The 16773-nt window shown below is 63.4% G+C and overlaps 3 protein-coding genes across 13 annotated transcripts in view; 2 read left to right on the forward strand and 1 right to left on the reverse strand.

The window, feature by feature from the left end:
• Positions 1 to 7804, forward strand: part of LRRC56 (leucine rich repeat containing 56) — a 22459-nt gene extending 14655 nt beyond the window's left edge. For 5 of the 6 annotated variants that reach the window (XM_023183345.2, XM_023183347.2, XM_023183346.2 and 2 more), the window contains exons 7-14: positions 2988 to 3084; positions 3153 to 3353; positions 4193 to 4364; positions 4727 to 4903; positions 4979 to 5043; positions 5166 to 5308; positions 5497 to 5630; positions 6843 to 7804. In XM_023183345.2, coding sequence (XP_023039113.1) covers positions 2988 to 3084; positions 3153 to 3353; positions 4193 to 4364; positions 4727 to 4903; positions 4979 to 5043; positions 5166 to 5308; positions 5497 to 5630; positions 6843 to 7156 — 1303 coding nt within the window. In that variant the 3' untranslated portion in view covers positions 7157 to 7804. The remainder of the gene's footprint in view (positions 1 to 2987; positions 3085 to 3152; positions 3354 to 4192; positions 4365 to 4726; positions 4904 to 4978; positions 5044 to 5165; positions 5309 to 5496; positions 5631 to 6842) is intronic. The other variant, XM_023183351.2, reaches the window with a different exon arrangement.
• On the reverse strand, positions 7745 to 13508 carry LMNTD2 (lamin tail domain containing 2). 4 transcript variants are annotated; one of them, XM_023183340.1, is made up of 13 exons: positions 12766 to 13508; positions 11631 to 11974; positions 11388 to 11540; positions 10660 to 11023; positions 10336 to 10404; positions 10163 to 10251; positions 9618 to 9880; positions 9274 to 9370; positions 8969 to 9152; positions 8768 to 8887; positions 8506 to 8702; positions 8083 to 8275; positions 7745 to 7998 (listed from the first exon to the last, which is right to left on the reverse strand). In XM_023183340.1, the coding sequence occupies exons 2-13, from the start codon at positions 11816 to 11818 to the stop codon at positions 7867 to 7869; spliced, it is 2049 nt and encodes a 682-aa protein (XP_023039108.1). In that variant the 5' UTR covers positions 11819 to 11974; positions 12766 to 13508; the 3' UTR covers positions 7745 to 7866. The 4 variants fall into 4 exon arrangements, 3 of the variants coding, with proteins under 3 accessions (XP_023039108.1, XP_023039110.1, XP_023039109.1); XM_023183342.1 differs by having other exon boundaries at positions 10660 to 10815; positions 10936 to 11023; positions 11631 to 13508; XM_023183341.1 differs by having other exon boundaries at positions 10208 to 10251; positions 11631 to 13508.
• Positions 13509 to 13720: 212 nt separating this feature from the next.
• RASSF7 (Ras association domain family member 7) lies at positions 13721 to 16773 on the forward strand. Of its 3 annotated transcripts, XM_023183338.1 has the most exons (6): positions 13721 to 13817; positions 14547 to 14677; positions 14989 to 15686; positions 15924 to 16052; positions 16131 to 16212; positions 16292 to 16760. In XM_023183338.1, the coding sequence occupies exons 2-6, from the start codon at positions 14554 to 14556 to the stop codon at positions 16321 to 16323; spliced, it is 1065 nt and encodes a 354-aa protein (XP_023039106.1). In that variant the 5' UTR covers positions 13721 to 13817; positions 14547 to 14553; the 3' UTR covers positions 16324 to 16760. The 3 variants fall into 3 exon arrangements, with proteins under 3 accessions (XP_023039106.1, XP_023039107.1, XP_023039105.1); XM_023183339.2 differs by lacking the exon at positions 16131 to 16212 and having other exon boundaries at positions 16292 to 16773; XM_023183337.1 differs by having other exon boundaries at positions 16131 to 16760.

A 16773-nucleotide genomic window follows, 5' to 3' on the forward strand; every position in this document is an offset into this window, starting at 1 on the left:
GCCTTGGCCTCCCAAAGTGCTGAGATTACAGGAGTGAGCCACTGCACTGGGAAAAGGTCTGATTTTTCACAAAAAAATTTGCAATCTAATTGTATCATTTTATACTAACAGAAAAATCTATCTTTTTTGTATGTCCAAACTAGGCAACGATATATTCAGATTCCAAGTTTAACATGTCAAATACCACAAGATCTGAGTTACTGGCATTTCAGAGATCCTTAAGCCACTTGAAAATGTCCTGGTTCCATGTGATACCCCAACAAAGTGTAACAATCAAGTGTCCACGACCCAAACTGGGCAAAAAATGAGCAACATTCAGGTTGGCCTGAGTTTGTCAAAAAACTTCAGTCACTTTACTTGTGACACTGCTCAAACTGAACAAGCGGTATGAAGAGGCTCATAGGGCTTTGTCATGTAGATTCCACCTGATTTGCTCTGGATGAACTGACACATCAAGTCTCTGAATCTGCAGAATTCAACACTGATGTCAGGCTGTGGCACCTCCATCTGAACACCCACTGCGCAGCTAGCCAGCCTACCTCTAGGATAACACCAGCTCCTTCTATGGGACAAAATTTTTTTTATGACCTTACACGTGTTTTTTTCTAATTATAAAATATCTTTTAGCTTCAGAATACATCTTGCTTGTTGTTTCCACATAAATGACATTGGACTGCAGTGCTCCTAACCTGGGCTCCTAAATGAAATTGGATTGCAAATCTCATAACCTGAGATGAATGCATAACGTTAATGAGATCTGTGGACAGATTATATGCAATTCACATATTTATAGGCAGTATTTCTCAAACCATATGCAATCATTGTGTAGATTTTTCTGAGGAAGGCCATGACCCAAAAAAGGTTAAGAACCACCACTCTTATGTTTTCTACAAAAAGCAAATGGCAAGTGCAGAGGTTACGTTGCTAACATTAGTGTGTGTATGAAACAGATGACTTCTGAACCTCATCTACTAGAGTTTTCAGTCTTCTTTACTACTCAATCTAGACAATGATGCAGAACAGCAGGAGAATTTGGGAACCCAGACCCCTACCTTTAGCAGCTTAGCTTTCATGGTGGATGTGATAGTTGTGGGGTTAATAAACTGGAAGGAAGGGGCGGCGTTGTTTGGATACTGAGCAGGGAACTTCACCAGCATCTTGACGCGATGGTTGCTGCAGTGCACAGACACTGTGCAGCTCCTGTCTGCCGCATCCATCTGCAAGAGACAAATCCACAATGGCTCTGGAAACAAACCACAAAGCGTCTTTCAATGCAAGTGCATTTAACTGAACGCTCCATGTTCCTAGTAATTGGGTGAAGGGACTCTACAAAGACAAATTTGTGTGGAAGACAATTCATTTTCAAAAAGATTCTTAAATTGTCATATCAGATTATTAAATTTTCATACCAATGGAATAAGCTGAAAGTTTTTTTTTCTTTGAGACAGGGTCTCACTCTGTCGCCCAGGCTGGAGTGCAGTGGTGCGACCATGGCTTACAACAGCCTCGACCTCCTGGGCTCAAGTGCTCCTCCCACCTCAGCCTCCTGAAGTGCCGGAATTACAGGCATGAACCACCGTGCCCAGCCTCAAGTTTTTTGTTTTTATCCGAGACGGAGTCTCGCTCTGTCACCCAGGCTGGAGTGCAGTGGCATGATCTCGGCTCACTGCAAGCTCCGCCTCCCGGGTTCAAGCGATTCTCCTGCCTCAGCCTCCCGAGTGGCTGGGACTACGGGCACCCGCCACCACGCCTGGCTAATGTTTTCGTATTTTTAGTAGAGACGGGGTTTCACTGTGTTAACCAGGATGGTCTCGATCTCCTGACCTCGTGATCCGCCCGCCTCGGCCTCCCAAAGTGCTGGGATTACAGGCGTGAGCCACCGCACCCGGCCTCAAGTGGTTTTTTTAAGGTCAGAAAAAGCAAAGTGCTCCTCAGCTGTCACCACAGTGGACACCGGAACAAAAGCTTTCGCAGTCTCCTGGGAAGCGGCGTGAACTGAGAATCCGACACCCAGCCTAATGGCTGCATAAGCGCGGCCAGCAGACGTCTGTGAGTGAGTCAGAGATCAAGGGGTTTCCATTAGCCACTCTTGAAGAAATCGCTAGACGCAAATCCCAGCCAATTAAGAGCTGAGTGGAAAAGACATTGAAGGCAGTAGGCTGAGGATAGACACTGACTCCACAGCGCCAAAGGACGGACCACCGGGAACGCACCTGGGGGGGCCACAGAAGGAAGCTGAAAACTCAGTGGGCGGAACGGAACGAAGCCCAGGTGAGACGCAGCCTACGGGTGCTGTGAACTGGAGAGAAAGAAGATTTCCGAAGAAATCACCCAACCCTGGAGGAATCTGTGACTGCTCAGGGAAAGCCTGAGAGCTCATGTGGCCCTTTCCTAAGCAGAGGTGCAGAGACGGCATGGCGGCGTTGAAGGGACGGCCTCCTAGCCGAGAGGGGCAGGTGCAGGGTCCCTGGGGACAGTGCATGGTGTAGTCAGTGTGGCTACAGTGGGGACAGGGCGGGCCCAGCAGGAAGCAACGTGCTCCTGCACACGTCAAGCCGCCCTGATGCACCGTCACCTCCAGCAGCTGGTCCCTACCAAACCTGCCAGTTCAGCACGGGGTCAGCCATCAGTGTCCAGGGGCTCAGGCTCCCAGGCAGCATTCCAGACCCTCACTCCGAATTCGAGTGCCCCAAACGCTATTGAGGGAACATTTAGAAAGAGAAATGTGATGCCTGCAGCCTGCCATGGAAGAGGCTGAGCCACCCGCCGTGAGGGCAGCTTCCCAGGCCAGGTTCCAGGGCTTGGAGAAGGTGGGGGACATTGTACCCACACCAGAGCCAGGAGGCCAAGGCAGAGAGCCCCTTCCTCAGCCTAGAGGCCACCACAGGCGGTCACACCTGCGCCTACCCCTGGAGGCAGCCAAAGGCAGGTGGTGGCTGGGCACAGGGCTAGGCACCGTGTCACCCACCAAATCCTGCCTTCTGCAGGGACCTGGGCACATCTCTGGACCACCTGCGGGTGCTGTGGCTGGCTCGCTGTGGCCTCACTGACCTGGACGGCATTGCCTCTTTGCCAGCACTTAAGGTGAGTCTGGGCACCCTGGGCTGGGGAGGGCTGGGCTGGGCCCTGGCTCAGAGCCCCGCGCTGCCCAGGAACTCTACGCCTCCTACAACAACATCTCGGACTTGAGCCCGCTGTGCCTGCTGGAGCAATTGGAGGTGCTGGACCTGGAGGGCAACAGCGTGGAGGACCTGGGGCAGGTGCGCTACTTGCAGCTGTGCCCACGCCTGACCACGCTTACCCTGGAGGGCAACCTGGTGTGCCTACAGCCGGCCCCCGGCCCCACCAACAAGGTACGTGTCCCGGGCACCCGACCGGCATGTGCATGGCCAGGGGAGGCTCCCTGTGGCTCCAGCACTGGGGCCTCCGCTCTGTCCAGGGACTTCTGTGCCCACCTGCATTCTGTGGCCTGCTCACTCTGAGTTCATCTCCTCTGTCACCGGAAGTCTGACGGCTTCCAGGACATCCTCCTGGGCCAGCCCTGCCAGATCCCACAGGGTCACCTGCCCACACGCCATGTCCCTTAACACATGCACCCGTGAGGTCCACACAAGCCACGTAGAAACGCAAAGAATCACGTGTACACAGCTGTGCACACACACCTGTGTATGCCCTGTCCAGAGCCACCTCCAGCCCCACAGGCCTCACAGACCACCCTGTGCAGTATCTCGGAGCTGTGTATGCCCTGCTCAGAGCTGGCACACCTGTGCGTGCAGGCCCCGGGGTAGCTAACCCAGCACAGGCCACGTTTGCCCTGAGCTCACAGTGCTAGCCTCATTAGCTGCTGCTTGGTGCTGCCACATGCTGGGGTCAGCATCTACCAGTGCCCAGTGGCTGCTGCTCCGTGGGCCATAGCCCTGAGCTGAGGGCAGCTCCATGGGCCAGAGGGCATCCCTGGACGCGGCCTTGGGTCTGGAGAGTGGGGTCCTGTATCCTGAGCGGGTGAGAGCCCAGTCCCTGAAGTCCCTGGGGTCTGAGAGTGACCGAAGCCCACCTCAGCAGGGTGGGGCAGCATCACCACCTCTGGGCCCCTGCCCTGCCCCATGGTGGGTCTGGGAAAGGGAGCCAGGGAAAGAGTCGGCCTGAAGGAACCACTGGACCCAGACCTGCGCTCCCTCGCCTTCCCCTGCAGGTGCCCAGGGGCTACAACTACAGGGCAGAGGTGAGGAAGCTCATCCCCCAGCTGCAGGTCCTGGACGAAGTGCCGGCTGCACACACAGGCCCACCGGCCCCGCCGAGGCTGAGCCAAGACTGGCTTTCGGTGAAGGACGCCATCAAGAAGGGCAACGGCCTCCCCTGGCTGGGTACGACAGCTGCACCCGGAGGACCCGCTGCTGAGCCCCAGCTCCCCCCAGGAAGAGGCCCCCACCCCAGGCCTCTCAGAGACGGACAGCCACATCTCATGCCCTTCCCCAGCCTTGACCCCTGGTCCCCAGAGCTAGGCACACCCCGGCCCAGGCCAGGACACTGTCTCTGAGCAGCCGGCAGAGGGAGAGAAGGGTCTGAAGATGAGGGCCTCTCTAGAAGGCTGCAGCATCAGAGGCCAGCCTCAGGCCATGCAGCGTGGGAATCGGGCCCCCTGGTCTGTGGACAGAGTCTGGGGGGCACTCCCAGGCTGACCATCTGGCCTGAGCCTTGGTGACCTCTGCTTCTGAACCTCGGGCAGACTGTCCCCATGGAGCCCCCATCCGGAGACTCGACCCCGAGCTGTACCTGCCTGAGACGCAGCCCCGGGCCCCCAGGCCCTGGCCCTTCTCCCTGCTGGTCCATGGGGGCCCCCTGCCTGAAGGCCTGCTTTCTGAGGACCTGGCCCCAGAAGATAACACCAGCAGCCTCACCCATGGTAACTGACTTGCCCCACAGCTGACCCTGCAGCCCCTCGGCCCCGAACCAGGCCCAGCCATGCTGTCTCTTGCAGGTGCTGGCCAAGTCCTGTGTGGGAACCCCACCAAGGGCCTGCGGGAGCGTAGGCATCAGTGCCAGGTACACCCCACAGGAACCAGCCCCCCAGGGGAACCAGTGTCCAGGGTTCTGGCCCTGACAGTGCCCTGCCCTGCCGCCATTCCAGGGCCAGAATCCCCAGAGCAGTCCCTTTTCCTCCCCAGGCCAGGGAGCCCGCGGAGCAGCTGCCCCAGCACAGGCCAGGAGATCTGGCCGCCAGCACTTCCTCCCCAGAGCCTGACTCTGCAGACAGCTCTGACTTTCTGGCCTTGGCTGGGCTTAGGGCCTGGAGGGAACTTGGCGTGCGGTGGGTGTCCCCCCAGCTCTGCCACTGTGTGTGTCCTGTCCCATGGGGGGATCAGGGCTGGGGTGATCTACCTTGGCTGAGTCATCACTGGTCCCAAGGCTCATGGACCATCCCTGAGCCTCACATGTACTTGGGATCAACTCCAAGAAGGGACAGGGCTGGAGCTCCTCCTCCTCTCCCCACCCTAGCCCCCTCCCCTATAGGCACCCGGAGTCCCAACAGGAAGGGGCTGTAGCCCCCTGGGGCCCACGGAGGGTCCCTGAAGAGCAAGTGCACCAGGCAGAACCCAAGACTCCCCCCAGCCCCCCGAGCCTGGCCTCAGGTACTGAGCCTGCCCGCCTGCTCCCCAGTGCCTGGGAGTGACCCAACACCCCACCTCTGTAGGGGGCCCCTTGCCCCAGATGGGACATGTCAGCCTGGCCCTACTTCCTCAGCCGGGCTCTGAGAGGGACTGTGACAGGGAGGCCCCCTTCTGGAGGGGGGGGGCTTATGACTGTGGGAGTCCCAACCCCAGTTCTGCCTCTCCCAAGCCATGGTCCAAGCCCTGTGACCTTGTGGGACATCCAGGCTGGACGAAAGAGGCGTTCCACCAAAGGGGGTATGGACAGAGTCCAGAGGGGTCTGGATAGAAAGGAGGAGCCACGCCAGGGTACCGTGGCCAGGGGGAGTTTTCAGAGGCACAGGCATGTGCCCACCAGAAGACCAAGGCAGGGAGGATGCTGCTGCTTCACCCTAAAGATGGCACATGTACTCGGGGACACAGAATTAAGCCATGCAGTGCCCTTTCCGAAGGACACCAGCTTCAGTGTGACCACAAGTGCAAGGCAGAAAGGACCCTCCCTCAGTGGGCAGGCAGGCTGGGCAGGGAGCACTGTGAGCAGGGGCGACCCCACGGTGGACAGCTGACCCTTCTCTGTGCAGGAGCCTGGTCAAGGGGGCTGGGATGGGCAGGGAACAGAGCAGGCCAAGCCTCTGCCCTTCCATATGGTGGTGGGTGTCTATGGAGGGGGCAGAGGGGTCAATAGCTGGTTACTTAGTGGCCAGGAGCTGCAGGGGTGGAGGGAGGGCAGGCAGGGCAGTCAGGAGGAGGGGGAGCTGCAGTGGCCTCGAGGAAGGGTCAGGACAAAGGCATGCCAGGGCTCCAGTGGAGGCGGGTGCTAGGGGACCAGAGGCTTGGGAACTGGCCTGAGGCAGTCAGCCAGTGAGCAGACTCTCAGGGTCAGGACACAGATGACCCAGGGTCAGAGCCAGGCCTTGTGGTCTCCTTGTCAGGGACAGGACACAGATGACCCAGGGTCAGAGCCAGGCCTTGCAGCCTCCTTGTCTGTCGCAGAGGTGGGCCTGCCCAAGCGAGTCAGGGGTCACAGGGCTGGGAACACAGAAAGTGGGGTGCAGGGGTGCTGCCGCCTGTGGACCCCCAGCCTGGACCACTGCCTCGGGGCTGCAGGGCCATGGGTGGGCTGTGGCCTCCCCACCGGGTGACTCCCTTCCCTGACAGCCTTTCTGATGTGCTGTCACTCTGCTTGCTTTCTAGAGCCCTCCAGGACCTCGAGCCAGCACCTGGTCCCTTCCCCTCCCAAGCACCCAAAGCCACGAGATTCTGGCAGGAGCTCCCCACGGTGGTCGACAGACCTGCAGTCCAGGGGGCGTCGGCTCCGAGCCCTGGGCAGCTGGGGGCCTGGCCTGGGTGATGGGGTGGCTGCAGTGCCTGTCCTGAGAGCCCTGGAGGTGGCTTCGGGCCTGACCCCTCGAGCCCAGGGACATCCTGGCCCACAGCCAGCACCAGATGCAGCAGCCAGACCTCCCAGGGCAGCTGAACTGTCTCACCCCAGCCCCGTCCCCACTTAGTGTAGCCCCCACTGCAAGTTCGCCTGTGCTGGGGCCATGACCTGCCCACATATGTGGTCTCGGAGCACAGAACATCTGGGCGGGTGTGTTGGGGGGTGGAAGGAGTGCCTGGCCCTGGGGAGGACCCTCTTGGTGGAGGGGAGTGGGGGACTGGAACCAGCCAGGAAGGCAGCAGAGGCTGGAACCGTTTAGGCCCACAACTGGGTTTGGCCTGGGGAGGGAGGGTCCCGCTCCCCAGCCCTTCCTTAGGGCCAGGCTTTCCCTCTGGCACGGAGGTGGGGGGACTGGTCACCCGGCAGGCCTGTCAGAGGCCTCTCCTGCTACAGTTGGGCATGGCCCAGGGGCAGGGGCTGGAGCTGCGAGTCCAGTCTGCCACCCCCTTGCTGGACCCAGGGTAAGAGCCACCTCCTAGGCCGCTGTGGCCCAGGGTTCCAGCTGCTCGCCCCGAGGCCGCTGGAGGTGCGTCCCAGGCCTCCCGTCTCCTGGGATCTGTAGGACTCCCGCGCCCACCGCAATAAGGCGGCCCGTTCCCTCCTCTTGGCGCAGGACGCCCCGAACCCAAGCGCAACTATTTTCAACTCTCAGGTGTACAGAAATGCGGTTTACTTTGTAGGCCACGTTGGTTCAATAAATGATGCAGTGGACACAGCCCGTCCAGCCCCCGCGCCCGCCCACACCCTCCCTCGCGGTCCCTACCCGCTCCTCCGCGCCTAGGCGCCGCGGCAGGTGTCCGCAGTGACCGGCAGGCAGCTGAGGAAGCGGAAGCCGAATCTGCTCTCCGCCGTGCTCTGCACCGACAGGGCCACCAGGGGGCAGCTCCGGTCCACGCTCCTCCGGCACACCTGCGGGGCGGGTGGGGGGGGCTGGGGCGCGCGTGGGGGGGGGGGGGGAGGGGGGGGGGGGCGCACCCGCACGCGTGCACTCACCCGAACTCGGTGCTCCTTCTGGAGCCGACCCAGTCCCAGCCCGGCCTCTGCGGGAGGCGACGGCAGGGTGGGGTCACCTGGGATGGTGGGCAGGTGCTGCAGCGCGGGGATCTCGGGGATCTCGGGCCGCGCGGGCCCCTCCCGCGCGTGGAAGAGTTTCCCCGAGCTCATTGGGGGCAGCAGGCCCCGCGTCCTGGTGGGGGGAGGGTCGTGAGGGTGGCGGCCGGCCCGGGAAAGGCGGCCCTAGAGGGCTCCGTGCCTGGGGCTGAGCAGGGGCCGCAGGGCGTCCTGGAGGGACTGGGGAGCGGCCTGGGCGAGGCCTGGGGACGTTGGGGGCCGTCCTAGCTCGGGGATGCGCGGCACCGTTTCTTTGGGGCGGGGCCTGGGGAGGGAGGCCAGATCCCGGGGACCCGCGGTCCCCACCCTGGTCTCCGGCGACTGACCCGGGGCTCCCGCACCCGGCCTTTGCGCAGGGGTCGAGGTGGGCGCGGCGGCTGGCAGGTGTCAGCGCCGGGCCCGACTTCAGGGAGCGGGAAGCGGTCAGTGGACAAGTCGGTGCCGTCATCGAAGACCCTCCGGGCCGGAGTCTCGCGGCGTGGGATCCGGTGCTCACTGAGGACCTGCAGGGCGCGTCGTTCAGCCCCACACCCCAGCCCTGGCCGCCCCCCCGGGGGCCCGCACCGACCTCGCCCTTGGGGCTCAGGAGCAGCGTGGCGCAGCCGCGGCTGGAGAGGAGGGGGACGGGCTCCCGGCCCGAGGACGCGCGCGGCGGCTTCTTGGCGCTGCGGGTCCCCTCGCCCCAGACCTGGAAGGGCACGCAGCGGCGGGTGAGGCACGGCCGGGCCGGGCCGGGCCGTCGGGGCCGGGCTCCCGGGCCGGGGCGCACCGTGATGTGGTGCCGCGGGGCCAGTAGCGTGCCCGGCGGGAAGCGGTACAGGCGCTCCGGCAAGCCGCGCACCAGCTGCTTCAGCACCATGCAGCTCAGGTCGGCCGTGCTCTCCAGCGACGGGTTGAAGATGCGGACGAACTTCTCCCGGCAGCTCACGGCCACGATCTTCAGGCCTGTCGGGCTGGGACGAGACGGGGCGCTGTCCCAGGAGGAGATGCGGCCGGTCCACGCGCACAGCTGCGCGCCCCGCCCGGAAACCAGCTCCAGCCCGGCGCGGGAGGCCTGGGTCACTCGCCCCTTACCTCTGCAGGTGTTCCGGGCTCCGACCGTCAGGGTCTGTGCAGGGCTGGGGCGCCAGGACTGGCTCTCCGTGCCTGCGTGAGTGGGTTTTCTGGAGATCTAGAGAGAGCAGCGCTTTTGGGGAGGGGCCCTCGAATGGAGCGTCTCACAGGCACGTTCCCTGTGCGGCCAGAACAGGCCTGCAGCAGCTGGGGGCGCGGGGAGCAGGGCCAGGGTCAGATGGGACAGGAAAGGTGGTTGGACCTTGCGGGCTGGAGGACCTCCTTCAGGGCTCTGGGTGATATCACAGCTCTGAGGGGGCCAAGGATGGCTGAAGGGTAACTAGGGGAGACCCGCCCCACTGCACCTTCCAAGTCCCTGCTGGAGCTCCTGGCCTGTACCAGCGCCTGCTTGGAGGAAGCACGGTGGTCCCGGGGTGGGTGCCCTACCACCTGCACGAGGGAAGGCAGGCCTGGCCGGCAGCTGCTGGAGTCGGAGTCAGCGCCCCCTGAGCTGCTGGTGTTCAGACAGGGCAGGCAGCCCCACTCCACCGTCTTGTGATGCCGCTCAGAGTGCTTTCCAGAGGACTCTGAGCTCCCCGTGTCCAGCTGTGGCCAGGGCCGGGGCTGCCTGTGGACCACTCTGCTTGATGGCCACTCCAGCTCCAGACCCCAGCCCTGCCCCCATCCAGCCCCACAAGACAGCGCAGCAGGGAGCCCCTCTTGCCTCCCAGGACCCAGGCCCAGCTCATGGCAGGAGAGTGATGGTCCCTCAACCCTAATGCATCCTACAGGTCAGAGAACTGAGCACTGGAAGGTTTAAGGGACTTATCCAGGGACACTTCTGGGTCTTCACCTGCCAAGGTGAGCCCTCCCTTCTGGCCCCTGGGGAGTCCCTGCTCTGTGCAGTTACTTTTGCTTTGAGCTAGGCTCCATGTTGATGAAGAGGTTGGGGTACCGGTGGGCAATGCTGTTCCAGTCCACGTCCTCCAGCCGAAAGCCCTGGCCAGGAAGCAAGAGGCACGTGGTCCTCCCCTCCCGCAGGGCTCCAGATCCCAGACCACACACGTGGGAGGCCTAGCTCACCTCCCCAGTGGGGGCCTGAATGTTTTCAGAGAGGTCACTTGGGTCCATCAGAGTCTCTGCTGTCACCACCTGCAAGAGGGGACCAGAGGCCAGTGGGCAGGGGCTAGGGTGAAGGGTACCCCTCCCCTACAACACCTCTTCTCTTTGACCTCACCTGTGCTTTGAGGCCTCCTGATTCCTCCCTGCTGGAGCCCAGAGTTCCAGAGGCAGCCTGAGCAGGGCAGGCTTCCAGGCAGGCCAGGACACCCCAGCAGGGGCACCCGATGAGAGGGGGAGGGCTGGGGAGGGCAGCCTGGGGCAGGAGGACTTGGGGGACGGGCTCACCTCCACACTACCAGTCTGGGATCTTAGGATGCGGCCCACCCACGAGGAGCGGGCCAGCTGCAGGAGGCAGGACTTCTGCAAGTTCTGCAGCTCGGCCTCCACCTCCTGGAGCGTGCGGGTGGTCTGCAATAGCCGCTCCTCCAGGTGCTCCTTCTCCTGCTCCGGGAGGGCCCGTGGGTGGTGGTGGTGGGGGTTTTCTGCAGAAGGCCCCCAGGCCAGCCCCAGCCTGGCTCCCCAACACCACGACCCTGCCCACTCCCTGTGCCCCCGCCTCACCCACTGGGCTCGCTCCTTCTGTTCCTTCAACTGCAGGGTCAGCTTCTGGACCTGGTTCTGCAGGAACTTCTCCTGGCTGTGGGAGCTCCTGGAGGAGGGGCGACCTCAGCAGCCCTCACCCCGCTCAGGCAGGGGTTCCTAATATCAGGTCAGTGGCAAAGGAGGGGAGGAGGAGGGGCTCCACTGCCACCTTGGCCCCAAGGGCACACAGTACAGCCCCACTGGGGCCGGCCAGCCTCTGGCTGGTCTGGGCAGGGGTCTAGCACCCATCCACATGCACAGGGTTAGGGTTGAGGCTATAGCATGTTAACTTAGGATCAGGGTGGAGGGTCCGCGTGGGCAAGGATGAGGGTAAGGATCTGACTCAGCGGTTGGGATTGGGGTCAGACAGAAACCAGCAGTCTGGGCGAGGACAGGGCAGGGTTGGGTTGGTTGGGGACTGTGCTGCAGACCTGTTGGGTGGAATCCCTGCCACCTCCTCCAGGATGTGGCAGAGCCGGGTGTCCTTGCCATTCTGGACGGCCCACCGCAAGGCCTGGATCTCCAGTTCTCGCTGCCTCCACAGCAGCCGCAGTGTGCGAGGGTCCAGGGACTCAAGAGCCAACCTGCAGCAGCAGCAGCCCCTGCTGCTTACTCAGGCCGGGCCCCTGGCCACCTGGCCCAGGAGGCTCACCACTCCTCCCTCCCTTCCTTACTGCAGGTCAGCAGAGCAGGCCGCCCGTGTGGGGTGGGGCGTGGTGTCTGGCAGGCATGTGGGGGTCTCGGGGGCTGCAGGTGCGCCTGCTGGAGGTCCCAGGTGACCACTGACAGACTCTCGCTCTGTGGGGCACAGGAGAGCGTCTTCCTCGGCTTCTTCAACCCCCTGGCCAGGCTTGGGGGCCATTCCCAATGTTCTTCAGGAGCGGAGGGGTGGGGGTCCCAAGTTGGCTATGTGTGCCTCGTGTGGCCACACAGGTTGGAGCAGCCCAGGCGGCACCACTGCTCACAGAGCGTCGCTCTCTGAAGAGACCCACATGTGGATGTCCACACCTGTGTGTTTCTGACCAGGATGGGGCAGCAGGTCACCACCTGACATATCCCTGGCATGTCCCCCTGCCACCCAGGTGCTGGCCCTTTGCCTGTGATGTGGTGTCCCTCTTTCTCTCTCTTGTACCCCCAGTTCAGGGCCCTACCCCCAGCACTCACCTGAGGCCGGACCTCCAAGCAGGCCTGGGAGGGAAGGGCTCTATACCGTTGCCATGGATACTAGCACCCAGAAGGGGAGGGGCTGTTTGTTACTAGGAGCCTCCAGGGAGACCCCAGACCAGGCCCCTGGGTGAGTTCTGGGCTGCGCCAGCCCAGCTTGGAGGTGTGAGAAGCTGAGCCACTGCTCAGCTTAGCAGGGGAACCACTTAGTGGCCAGCACCCTGAGGGAGGCCCCAGCATCCCCTACCTAGCCTGACAGCACCTGCAGGATAAATATGAGGGCACTGCTGCCTGTGGGCCAGCCCAGCATAGCCATGGGTGTGTGGGGGAAGCAGACGGGTAACAGTGACAAGCTGGGGACTGTGCTGAACGCTAACTGGGAATAGTATGCCCCTGCCCACAGCCTCTTTTTAAATTAATAATTTTTTAGAGACAGGGTTTTGCTCTGGTGTCCAGGCTGAAGTGCCTTGGTGTGATCATAGCTCACGGTAACCTCGAATTCCTGGGCTTAAGTGATCCTCCCACTTCCACCTCTTGAATTGCTGAGACTACAGGCACCTGCCTCCACCACCAGGCCCAGCCCACAGCTCCTCTGACCTCAGTGACAGGCCCTCACCTACCTGACCCCCCAAAGTGAAGCCTCACCTTTCCCAGCCATCTCCACACACTCTGGGCTACCCTCAGGGGGCCCTGTGGGCATTCTCATTACCATGACACGTATTCCCTCTGCTCCAGGACAAAAACGAGGTCCCAGACCTGACCCACAAGACCCAAGCATTCCAGCCTTTCGGCTATGTAAGGGCTCCCTAGCCGAGCACAGGAGACAGCCAGGCAGGAGACCCCTCCACGCCCACAACTCGTTCTGAGCTGGGCAGAACTGGCAATCAATGGCCCACACAGCTGACCGCGAGGCTGCGGGGCCCTGGGCGGGACAGTAGGGTAGGGGGTGGAGGAGCGGCTTCCAGCCAGCTTCACTGTTCGTAAGGCCTGGCACTGGGTCCAAAAGGGGCAGGAAGGTGTAGGAGAAGAGCCTCAGCCAGAGTCCAGGCCTTCTCCTGAGCGGGCACCTCCCGCACCAGGGCTCGGCGCCCGCCAGCTCCGCAGAGTTCTACCTCCCTTGCCGCGACTGGTGATCCTGCGACCCCGCGACCCCTGCGCGTCCAGGCTACTGCCGCTGCGGTAGGCTCCAAAGGCTGGCCCGGGAAGCGAGGGGAGGGGCTGGTCCCTCTGCCCCTGAACGCAGGCGGGGGTTGCGGGATCCCAGGCCAGAGACCTTCCCTGGGCGGGAACCCGCCACACACTAGAAGGCGGCTGAGGAAGTCGGCCCAGGAGCGGGGTCAGACACCTGTCTTGACTCGCCGCCCGCAGGTCGCAGCCGCCGCATTTCCGCGTTGTTCGCGGGGTGGGGGTGGGGGCGGGGACCGCGGCTCGGCCCCTCCCTCCGGCCCGCCCACACCTGGAGTCTCTGGGGGCGGGGCGCGGCGGCAGGCCAATGGGTCGGGGAGGGGCGTGACAGAGACAGCCAATGGGCGCGGAGGAGGGGGCGGAACACCCGCGCTGAGCAGCCAATAGAGGTGCTGGGGGCGGGGCGTGCGGGCCGCGGGCCAATGGGGGCGCGGGTCCGGGGCGCGCCGCGGCGCTGGGGGCGGCAGGTTGCGGCGGCGCCCGAGCGGGTACGGAGGCTGGCGAGCGCCCAGGTGAGCCGCGCGGGGTCCCGGGGCCTCTCGAGCGCGGGGCGCGCCTCTAGCCGGCCGGGCGCCGACTCCAACTGGGGAGAGTTTTCCGCGATGCCGGGACGGAGAGCGGGGGCGGTGCCGCACCTGCGCCCGCCCTGCGGAGCGGGGACGCCCTGGCTCCCGCCAGGCTGGGGTCGCGGCGCGGGCATCCGTGCCCGCGGCGGGGACCGGGACCTTCGGGGCGAGTGCAGCGATTGGGCGGCAGCGGCGGGGCTCCCCGGGCTGGCTGGGGCTGCTCAGACCCGGAGTCCGCTCGATCTGCAGGGTCGAGGTCTGGGTCGCGACCCCGAGCGCCTCTGCGGCCTGAGCAGGTCGGGGTGGGGCGTTTCCATGGCGGCGGCTGCGGGGCCTGGCGTGCGGGTCCCTCCGCGCCGCCCGGGGAGGGGGCAGTGCCCTCCGAACCAGGTGAGGCGGGCAGGAAATCCTGGATCTGGTTAATGATTCTCCTTGTTCCGGGAGTGCGGGCGTGGCAAGAGTAGGCTGGTGAAGTGGGGGAGGATGCGTGCTCCGGACGGCCGCCACCCCAGGAATGTGTGGCCGGCGGGTGGGGCTGGCACAGGAGGGTGGGGTCCATGCGGAGGGGTCGCAGCCCAGCCGTTTCTAGGGCAGGCCAGGAGAAGAAAGAGAGGAGGACCAGGCTTCGATAGGGGTAGGTAGGTCCTGACCCTGTGGCTTGCATCCTCCCCACAGAACAGGGATGTTGTTGGGGCTGGCGGCCATGGAGCTGAAGGTGTGGGTGGATGGCATCCAGCGTGTGGTCTGTGGGGTCTCGGAGCAGACCACCTGCCAGGAAGTGGTCATCGCACTAGCCCAAGCAATAGGTGAGTCCTCTCGGGGTTAGGCAGGCTGGGCAGGTAGAGCTGAAGTGGGACCTGGTGGTCCAGCCCTATGGTCCTCCCGAAGGAGAGTGGTCCAGCCCCACGGTCCTCCCGAAGGAGAGTGGTCCAGCCCCATGGTCCCTCCAAAGGAGGGTGGTCCAGCCCGCCCCCCCCCCCCCCCCAGGAGAGTGGTCCAGCCCCGTGGCCCCCCGGAGAGGGACTGGTTGCTGATCCTTGTTGTCCTCCCCAATTCCTTAAGCCAGCTGGACAGAGAGTCGGGGGGACATAGGCTGATCTTCTCCTCTCCCCACCAGGCCAGACTGGCCGCTTTGTGCTCGTGCAGCGGCTTAGGGAGAAGGAGCGGCAGCTGCTGCCAGAGGAGTGTCCAGTGGGCGCCCAGGCCACCTGCGGACAGTTCGCCAGTGATGTCCAGTTTGTCCTGAGGCGCACAGGGCCCAGCCTGGCTGGAAGGCCCTCCTCAGACAACTGTCCACCCCCGGAACGCTGCCCAATTCGTGCCAGCCTCCCTGCAAAGCCACGGGCAGCGCTGGGCTGTGAACCCCGCAAAACACTGACCCCGGGGCCAGCCCCCAGCCTCTCACCCCCGGGGCCTGTGGCCCCTGTGACACTCACACCAGGTTGCTGCACAGACCTGCGGGGCCTGGAGCTCAGGGTGCAGAGGAATGCTGAGGAGCTGGGCCACGAGGCCTTCTGGGAACAGGAACTGCGTCGGGAGCAAGCCCGGGAGCGAGAGGGACAGGCACGCCTGCAGGCGCTAAGTGCGGCCACTGCTGAGCATGCCGCCCGGCTGCAGGCCCTGGATGCTCAGGCCCGTGCCCTGGAGGCTGAGCTGCAGCTGGCAGCAGAGGCCCCTGGGCCCCCCTCACCTATGGCATCTGCCACTGAGCGCCTGCGCCAGGACCTGGCTGTTCAGGAGCGGCAGAGTGCGGAGGTGCAGGGCAGCCTGGCTCTGGTGAGCCGGGCCCTGGAGGCTGCAGAGCGAGCCCTGCAGGTGAGCCTGGGGACCTGATCCTCTGTCACTTCCCCACCCCTGACACCAGCAGATACGGGGGTCACAGGGTCCAACTCAGGAGGCAGGTGAGCCTGGGGACCTGATCGTCTGTCACTCCCCCACCCCTGACACCGGCAGATATGGGGGTCACAGGGTCCGACTCGGGAGAGCACTCCCTCTGGGGCCTGAGCATGGAGTCCTGTGGCTATACCTCCTGAGGGTCCCATGTGCCCCCAGGCGCAGGCTCAGGAGCTGGAGGAGCTGAACCGGGAACTCCGTCAGTGCAACCTGCAGCAGTTCATCCAGCAGACTGGGGCTGCGCTGCCACCGCCCCCACGGCCTGACAGGGGCCCTCCTGGCACTCAGGTCGGAGTGGTTCTTGGGGGAGGCTGGGAGGTGAGGACCTGGTCCAGCCCCACTCCAAGCTGACTTCCCAACCCACAGGGCCCTCTGCCTCCAGCCAGAGAGGAGTCCCTCCTGGGCACCCCCCCGAGTCCCATGCTGGTGCCCAGCCTAGGTCCCGAGGGTATGTCTGCGCTCCACCTCCCCCTGGGGCACCAGGCCCTCCTGTGGCCACAGCCACCTCAGCCTGTGTCCTCCCGCAGTGGCCCCCATGAAGCAGAACTCCTGGAGGTAGCAGCAGCTCCTGCCCCCGAGTGGTGTCCTCTGGCAGCCCAACCCCCGCCTCTGTGACAGCCTAGTGAGGGCTTCGAGACCAGCCTGCCTGGACTACAGAAGGAGAGCTGGCGGTCACAGAGGGCTCCTCCACCACACAATGGGAAGCCCTGGGTGTGGCCTCAGGAGCTGGGGGTGCAGTGGGGGACTGCCCTAGTCCTTGCCAGGTCTGCCAGCACCCTGGAAAAGCATGGGGCGTAGCCAGCTCAGACCTTGCCAGGCCCCGAAGGCCATGACTGCCTGTTGGGGACAGGAGATGCATGGACAGTGTGCTTAAGCTGTGAGCATGTGTTTGCCTATGGGAGGGGTCTTTCACTGTGTGCACACGGCAAAAGCACGTGTGTGCCACTTCCCCTACCCCAACGTGAAAACCTCAATAAACTGCCAGAAGCGGCTTGAGTGTGTGCCGAAA

Source organism: Piliocolobus tephrosceles, chromosome 13, assembly GCF_002776525.5.
Source record: "Piliocolobus tephrosceles isolate RC106 chromosome 13, ASM277652v3, whole genome shotgun sequence".
NCBI classification, from domain to species: domain Eukaryota; kingdom Metazoa; phylum Chordata; class Mammalia; order Primates; family Cercopithecidae; genus Piliocolobus; species Piliocolobus tephrosceles.